The sequence below is a fragment of the Tupaia chinensis genome, unplaced genomic scaffold, assembly GCF_000334495.1.
Source record: "Tupaia chinensis unplaced genomic scaffold, TupChi_1.0 Scaffold000427_1, whole genome shotgun sequence".
Classification (NCBI taxonomy): Eukaryota; Metazoa; Chordata; class Mammalia; order Scandentia; family Tupaiidae; genus Tupaia; species Tupaia belangeri.
Window position 1 is genome coordinate 1,487,931 of NW_006159932.1, and position 9,440 is coordinate 1,497,370.

The following is a 9,440-nucleotide window of genomic DNA, read 5'->3' on the forward strand; positions in this document are numbered from 1 at the left end:
AAAGTAGATCTAGAAGGGACATTTCTTAATACTATATAAGCCATATATAACAAAATCATTGCTAATATCAAATTAAATGGAGAAAAGCTCAAAAACTTCCCACTAAAATCTGGAACAAGACAAGGCTGCCCACTTTCTCCATTCCTCAACATAGCACTTGACATCTTACTCAATGCAATCAGAAAAGAGAGTAAAATAAAAGGTATTCAAATAGGAAAAGCAGCAGCTAAACTGTCCCTATTTAAAGATGATATTATATATAAATCCCCCAAAGAATACACACACACACACACACACACACACACACACACACACACATAAACCAACTCCTAGAAGAGATAAATAAATTCAGAAAAGTGGCAGGGTATAAGATCAATATACAAAAACCTATAGCATTTTTATACACCAAAAATGAACAGACTGAGACAGAACTGAAGAGAGCAATCCCATTTACAATAGTCACACACACAAAAACAATATACCTAGGAATAAACCTAATCACAGAAGTGAAAGAGCTCTATGAGAAAAACAATAAAAACTAAAAAAAGACATTGAATATGGCACCAAAAAATGGAAAGACATGCTGTGCTCTTGGATTAGAAAACTTAATATAATCAAAATGTCAACCTTACTCAAATTAATTTACAAATGTGATGCTATTCTGATCAAATTATCAGGGACATTATGTCAACCCTACTCAAATTAATATACAAATCTGATGCTATTCTGATCAAATTATCAGGGACATTCTTCACAGAAATATAAAAAAAAAATCATAAAATTTATCAGAATCATAAAAGGCCTCATATCACCAAGATAATACTATGCAAAAAAGAATATAAAGTAGGAAGCATCTCACTACCTGACCTCCAAATGTATTACAAAGCTGTAATAATCAAAACACCATGGAACTGGCACAAAACAAATACATGGACTAGTGGAACAGAACAGCAAATCCAGAAATAAATCCCAAATCATACAGCCAACTACCTTTGACAAAGGGCACAAGACAATACACAGGAGTAGGCAATAATTTCTTAAATAAAACCCCTAAAGCATAGGCAATAATCCCCAAAATAGATTAGAGGGTCAACATTAAACTAAAAAGCTTGTACAAAGCAAAGGAAACCATAACTCAAGTGAGGAAACAACTCCCAAAATGGGAGAAAATATTTGCCAGCAATGCTTCAAATAAGAGACTAATAACCTGAATATATAGGGAATTGAAGCAGCTCAACATGAAAGAAAAAAGAAAAATTCAATTTAAAAAATGGGCAAATGAGCTGAACAGACCACTAAGGAAGACATATGAATGGCCAAAATGTATACCAAAAAAAAGGTTCAACTTCTCTTATCATAAGGGAAATGTAGATCAAAACCACAATGAGATAACATGTAACACCAGTCAGAATGGCTATGCTCAAAAAAAAAAAAAAAAGAGTGCTGGTGAAGTTGTAATGAAAAGAGAATACTCCTACACTGTTGGTGGAAAAGTAAATTGGTACAGTCACCATGGAAAATACGGTGGACCCTATAAAAACCTACAAATACAATTACCATATGACGTAGTAATCTCACTCCTTGGTATTTGCTCAAAGGATGGATAAGCATTCAGCCAGAAGAACACTTGTACTTCCATGTTTATCACAGCATTATTCTTAATCACAAGGATATAGAATAAATCTATGTGCCCAAGAACTGATGACTACATGTAACACCAGTCAGAATGGCTATGCTCAAAAAAAAAAAAAAAAGAGTGCTGGTGAAGTTGTAATGAAAAGAGAATACTCCTACACTGTTGGTGGAAAAGTAAATTGGTACAGTCACCATGGAAAATACGGTGGACCCTATAAAAACCTACAAATACAATTACCATATGACGTAGTAATCTCACTCCTTGGTATTTGCTCAAAGGATGGATAAGCATTCAGCCAGAAGAACACTTGTACTTCCATGTTTATCACAGCATTATTCTTAATCACAAGGATATAGAATAAATCTATGTGCCCAAGAACTGATGACTGGGTTGAAAATGAGAGGCACCTATAGACTATGAAGTATTTTTATAGACATTAGGTAAAATGAGACACTGTCATTTCTTTCCAAGTGTCTGAATATGGAAGACCCATTGCTAAGTGAAGTAAGCCAGACTCTGAAAGACAAACACTGTAGCCTTGCTCAATATATACTGAATGCCTGCACTCTATGGCAGAAATTGACAGAGCCAAAAATATAACAGTAGGAAGAATACGTTCTGATACCAGAGTCTGTAAGGGAAGGAAGTGGAATGTAGAGGGTTGCTCTGAGGGGCAGAAGGAACACTTAACAGACCCAAGAATGTAAAATTCTTTTTTGAAAATTATATACATGATAATATCCTTGCTGTGACTGTCAAAAATTAAAATTAAAAAATTCAACCACTTGAACCACAAACTAAAAAAAAAAAAAGAGTACTTTTCATCAAAGAATATCAACTACCAAACCAAGTGAAATGAAGGCATTCCTATATAGTATGCCTGGCACCCTTGTTGCCTCTCAGTAAGTATATGCTAAGTAGATGAAGAACCTGAAAATTAAAACCACAGGAAAGCTCTCATATTAATAACAGTCATATATTAAACATTCACCAAAACATGCCTGCATGGCCTTAGAAATAAGACACACACACAGACACTATTACTTAATCCTGTCAAAAACCTCATGAGCTAGCTAGAGTTATTATTCCTATTTAACTGGGGGGAAATGTGGTGACATGTAGTAGTTTTCATCCAGGACCACCTCTAACTGTATGGGAGCATTTGAGTTGCCACAATGACAAGGTAGGCAACACTGGCATTTGGTGGAAGCCAGAAATATTAAAAATCCTGCAATGTGCTGAACAAATTTACAGAATTACCTACTAATCACTGTTGAGAAACACTGAAAGAAAATAAATGGACAAAGTCAAACAGCTAATAATGACTTTAAATATAAATTCAATAATAAAATTCAATAAATTGCCAGTGACCAGCCCAAAGGAAAAATAAACATAAATGTACATCAAATTCTCAGATGAAAACAAGAAGCCTAGGCTACAATAATATAGCAATATGAGAAAAGTAAAAGATGACATAATTTTAAACTTACCATTTCTTTACCATCTCTTTACAAGTTTCCCATTACTGCTTTGTAATTGCCTCAATGCTTCAAGTGCAAACTAGTTACTCTCTAAAATTCTGTACATGTATGTCATCAAACCCTTCTCCAATTCCCATTCTACCACCCTATTCTGGGTCCACTTTACTATCTAATCAAATTTAAAATGACCTAGGAGGTCTCGCTTGGTTTATTTTTTGCACCATGACACACACTAATGACCCATTAATCATGCTAATTCCTGTTAGCATTTCCTTACATAACTATGATTTCTAACTGAGTAGCATGCAGATACCTGAGGTTAGCATTCAAGGTCCTTAACCACCTGGTTCTTATGGCACCTCTACCAGTCCACTCCTACAGATTCATTGAGGATAACCACTTTCTTTAGTAGTCTTCCAAACTACCCTAATAATTCCCTTTTCTATACTTTTGCCCATACTGTTTTTCTTGCCTAGAATAATTTTCCTATTCCTTCCTCACTGTCATTCTGAATCTTTATCTACCAATGCGTGTAACTAACTGTTCATCAAATGCAAAGAATTTACCCCCCAATCTGACTTTGTACAACATATGTAGCGCCCTAACGGATCTCCAATTTCAATTACATTTATCTAGTTTCAGTCCTCTGGCTCAGACTACTAACTTTTTGGAGGATCACATTTTCATATATTTTGTATTAATCACCTAGAACACAGTACAACTACTTCAAATCACAGAACTGGTTTTTAAAGAAATCATCTAATGCAGCACTTTCACTTTTGTAGTAAGAAGAAAACTAACTCAAGGACACATAATTCTTTGGTAGAAAGAAACAAGAACCAGAATTCAGACGACAATGTATAACCAAATATCATTTGACACTTAGTAAATGCTTGTTAAAGTAAAAAAATTCATTTGTAAGCGTGCATCTATTCATGTTACATTGCAATTTAAAAGAAAATCTGTGCCTCATCAAAGTAAAGATTGCCTATTAGACTGCATTTTCCACAAGTCATAAAGACAACAAATGCGGTTCTCTGATCCATATTTGATAATTATTATTTAAAAACCTCACATTTTTACTCAAATCTGAAATTCTACTTTGGTTTAGTCCTTGAAATAGTCATATATAAAATGACCTGACTGCATAGATAAAATTTGACCTTACAAAGAAAACTGGAGTAGCCCATGATTATATGAGAATATAAAGCAATTTGAAAATTATACTAGCTAACAGGAAGTCCAGATAAAGTCAACAGCACCTTCATTCTTCACTGAGAACCCCTTTTATGTCCCTTCTATTTGTCCATATGGGAACAGATATTGAGTTATTTTATTCTAATAGTTCTGATCCTTAGATTACTTGTAAGAATTATACATATTTATTCACAGCAAATGTAAAGGAAAATTAAGATAACTAAACCACATCACTACTAAGTGACTTGGCGTACAAAATTATGTTTTCCTGCTTATCAGTAAATTCATTCCAACCTCATATGCTCTCTCGAAGCCAAGAAGATGGAGCATTAAGCATATTTATAATGGTATCCTCAAACATTTACTATGCATATTAATGCAGGAAATGCATGAAATTTAGTTTGCCTCACTATTGGTTAGGTATTATATTATGTAAGGATTCAGATTTTCATTAATCCTTGTCTACAAACATTAAATATCGGCTATAACTTTCTCATCTAGTTTTTTGCTCTCTGTTTGTAACTCAAGGTACACAGATCAGTCCACTTAATACAGTCCTTCAACATTTAGAAAGATATCTTATTAGCCAAATTAGACATGCACCTGGAATTCCAACAGCCCAATCCTACTTCTGTACACATCTCCTAATTTTTGCTCAGCAGTTAAATGAAGGGAAGGACTTTATCTAGAATGTATGTCTGTTCTAAGAACACTTTCAATGACAAATGCATCACAGATTTCAAGAGTCGAATATAATAGAAGAAAAGGACCAAAAGAAACAATTATAATAGAGAAAAATACAAGAGCAAGGTCAATAAACAGACATATAATAGATCTGCATGTTAAACTAATTTAGAGCTTTATAATCAGAATCTAAATCAATTTAGGTTATCTAATTTCAACAATAACAAAGAAAGAGAAACTAATGTATATTTTAAACCACATACACAGAAAATGAGGCAAAAATAGAAAGGCCTTAGTCATTTTCTAAAAATCAGAGCCATAATAAATAAAGCTCATAAGCTCATCTGCTACTTCAACCTAACAGAAGGAATGACTAGGTGGTATTACTGCTGGGCAGGCAAGCCAATTTATCACTCTAGAATGATCATACAAATCTCAAAAAAGGAGAAAGTAGAAAGGCACTTGGTAAATCACCTTCCAGTCTTCATTCAAATCTATTAAGGGAGTTCTGGGAAAAAAAATAAAATTGAAGCACAACTGTAAACTATAATTATAGGTTCCCTTTCATTCATATAACAGTTAACTACTAAAAATATGTATAATCTAGTCATATAAAATGGTGATGTATCAATAATACTCAATCAAGACAGTGACTACTTGACACTCAATCCTTGCTTTTAATTGGCAATTAGCAGGAGGCCAACTGTTTTAACCACACCTTTTCTGTCAACCTGCCAATTATTCAAATACATTATTGTTAAAAGTGTTGTCCAAGATAAGCATTTAGTTTTAGAAAATCACCCTTACTGGTGAACTTATTTTAAGGGCCTGTCTGGCTGTCAAAAGAAAAGAAGTTAAATACCATGAGGCTACTGAGATCACACTTGGAAGACAGTAAAAATTGAACTCGTTCAAAAGGAAACCAAAATAGTCTAAAAATAACTAAATTCAAATTTACTTCTTTTCTAAATCAGTGATGATTTAGGGAAAAGGCCAAAAACACAAAAAAACACAAAAGCCAAAAACACAAAACTTGCTTTCAGTGCCAAAAAATCTATCTGGATCCAACAATGCACCAGTCTTGTCACTACACAAAGTTTTGCTGAACACTCAGTACCCATACAAACAAAATTAACTTTATTCCCATCTTTACTAGACTACAACAGAAACCCTAAACTAGGTCTCAATCACTGGGTTTAGGAGTAAAAATACCTAAATTAGACACCCAAAATAGTGTAGTCTCAACTATCTAGGAAAAAATAAATTCAATCTCAACTGCAAGACACTGTCTAAATTAAAAATAAAATCCAAAGGTTCATTTTTATTGCATAAGGTTTTACCATTAAAACAGGTATAACTGCACTGCAAGTATTTACTATGTAGAGTAGATCTTTCTTAGTAACACAGTTCAAATGCTCATCTGAAAAGTTTTATTCTGAAAAGAGCACACTAAATCACCAATGAAAGTTGTGGCACATTTTGATATTATTTCTTTAAAATAAATGTTTCAAAAGATTGTATGTAAAATGCCTGGCACAGATTTTAGCTCTAATGCAGGTTCCTGTCCCCTTCTCAGGAGCCAGATATAAAACATACTGATGTAAAGCTCCGCCCCCACCCAATTTTTTTTTTTAAACAATAGTAAGGTCTATTGAAGGCCATTTAGTGGTACTTTTTCTATTACCAGCACATTACCTCAATAATAGGTAATGCAGATATCATGGAGATGTCTGAAAAAAGCATTTTCTTTTTAAAATCTAATGTTTATACTTAAGAATCTTTAGTTAAGTGTAGTTAAAATTCCATAGTAAAAGCAAAGACAAATTTTATTTCAAGTAGTACAAAAGAGGAAATGAAAAGTAGTCTCCATTGTCTAGAATTAAAAAAAAAAAAAAGATTTGGAAAAAATCCTTTGAAGTACTTGAAAAAAATGTTATGACTAAACTACTATAGTTCATGCACATCCAGGAAAAATATTTCTCTCTGTACTAATACTTTAATGTACAACTAACCTGACAGGTTTTACAAATACATTACAAATATGGACTATAAAGGGCAAATATATCAAAAAGGTACATCTATCCCTATGCATTTTTAAAGAAAATGCTCTGAAATTTCTAGAAATATTAATCCTATAACTAGAAAAACTTCATTTGCTACATTTGTCTTTTGGTCATGATTTTTCAAGATTTATGAGAAATAATCAAATTTCAATTCAAATCCAACCTCCCATTTAACAGAACAGACCATTAAGTTCAACCTCTACCAAGCACATTTTACAAAACAATTCAAATATGCACCATATTACTGTCTTTAACTATCATCCCTCTCATAACCCATTTAATAAGCCACTAGTATAAGCAGATACATTTCCTCTTAGAAGTTTCTAGCTCCTTGCAAATAAAGTAATTATTACACCAGAACTTTGGACCCCTATTTGAATACATGTTTAACTACTACAAACTGAGAGTTGAGAAAATCACATCATCATATAATCTGAATATATATAGAATGGAGAGGAAAGCCAAAGCACATGATTTCTCCTAATACATACTTGATGATGCCATTTCTTTGGAATCAAGCCAGAAAATAAACATTTCTTTGGAACTAATCAGCAACATTGAAAGACTGAGAAGAACAATGTAAAAGTTAAAAAAAAAATGTTTTTTTAAAGGATACAGCCTTAAAGCACCAGTCTGGGTTCCCACTGCCAGGATCTTCTGTACAGGATCGAAGGCCAGGGCTGAGGGTTGATAGGGAAACCCATGGCGAACAGTCTATGGATGGGCAAGTGACATCACAGCAGTCAAGGCAGCAAGCGAAATTTAAAAACAGAAAAGTCAATCGAGGCATTAGAATGTAGAACCAACTCTAACTGGTGGAAAACACATGCTCTGGGGAAAAAACAGTGAAATCTACCTTAAAGTTATTCTCATAGAACCAGAAACAAACAAAAATATATAACAAGTGCTACATTTTAATTTCTGCTTTTCCAATACTAGTATTCCGTATCATTTCTTACTAATATTTATATTATGTAGGCCATCAAATTACTAAAGTTTGCAGTGACTAAGAATTCTGTGAATTCATTAAGGAATACAATTCTACGCTTTATTTCAAGACTAATCATTTTATCAATGTTTCACATGGATGTTAAATGGAAGTACTTCCAAGGAAAAGCTGTCATGTAATTATTTTAATGAAGGATCAGTAAAACAATTATCAAATCTCTATCGCTATATTTTGCAATTATAACAGAATGTAAGTGAGTACAAAATATATTTCTGCAATTTACTATTAAGCCTATACTCATTTTTAGGGCATTAGGGCAAAAAGAGTATGTACACACTTGAGAAACTGTCATAGGAAAGCGTGGTTATTTATGGGGAAGGCATAAATACTGGGACGAGTTTGTATTTCTCACTGGGTAGCTGGTGAATTAATTCGCTGCATCATTCTTTCTGAACTACAGAACGAACGCTGTAGCAATTACCGTAACATGAAATAGGCAAAAATCACAGTACCAACTTTTTAAGCAAATACAACAGAAAAACAAGAGAAGCTTGCGATTTCCTAGTGTAAGCTACTCATATCACATTGTAGGAGAAAAGTGATGAGCAAAGATCTGGTTAGACAGGTTTGGGGTTTTGATAAACAATAATCATCAGACACCGTTTCCAAAGGAAACTTCTAAGTTGGTTAATTACATTAAATGCTTGATTATAAACACTTCCAGATAATTGCTAGCAGTGTCAGAATACGAAATAAAGGTCTTATAATACGTGTAAAGCAACCCTGAACTGATTGCTGCGTGTGAAAAGGTAGGAAGAAAACAATATCAACGAAAGGGGGTAAGAGACCAGCTCAAAATAACCCACCAAAGAAACGTTCGCTAGGGGAGGAGCGAGCCCTTTACTAGAGCTGCGATGGTTACCGGTGCTCTCCTCCCTCGCACTCCGGTGTGAAGCCAGAGCTGCCCCCCTAAAACGACCCCGATTTTTCAATGAAGGCGCCGCGGGGCCGCGCGCCCAGTTCACCTTGCAGAGCTGAAAGTGCTCGGACTGGAGCGTTTCCTGGATCTCGGGCTCCCGGTTCCCAGACGGGTGCTGCTGCTGCTGCTGCTGCTGCGAGGCCGAGGACGAGCCGGCGGTCAGGCCGTCCAGCACCTTCCTGATGTTGAATTTCCTCATGATCCCGGCGGGGCTCCCCCGCAGCCCGGGAGGAGAGGCACAGGGGGTCCCTGGGCGCGGGGGACGAGCCGGGACCGAGGGCAGCTTCGACAGGGGGCTCGGAGGAGTAGGCGTGTGAGGGGAAGGAGGCAGCCGGGAAAAAGCAAAAGATAATCCGAACAGGAAATACTGCGACGACGAAAGCGCGGCGGCCGAACACCCGGCGGCGACCCTCTTCCTCCGCGGCTCGCGCGCCCGGTGGGGTGCCGCTTC

The 9,440-nt window shown here is 35.4% G+C and overlaps 1 protein-coding gene across 2 annotated transcripts in view; it reads right to left on the reverse strand.

Annotated features, from left to right (window-relative positions):
- STXBP5 (syntaxin binding protein 5) overlaps positions 1–9,434 on the reverse strand; it is a 174,201-nt gene extending 164,767 nt beyond the window's left edge. For both annotated transcript variants that reach the window (XM_006154953.3, XM_006154952.3), the window contains exons 1-2: positions 9,036–9,434; positions 7,678–7,775 (exon numbers count right to left, since the gene is read on the reverse strand). In XM_006154953.3, the coding sequence (XP_006155015.1) occupies positions 7,678–7,775; positions 9,036–9,188 (251 nt within the window). In that variant the 5' untranslated portion in view covers positions 9,189–9,434. The remainder of the gene's footprint in view (positions 1–7,677; positions 7,776–9,035) is intronic.
- Positions 9,435–9,440: the final 6 nt, after the last annotated feature.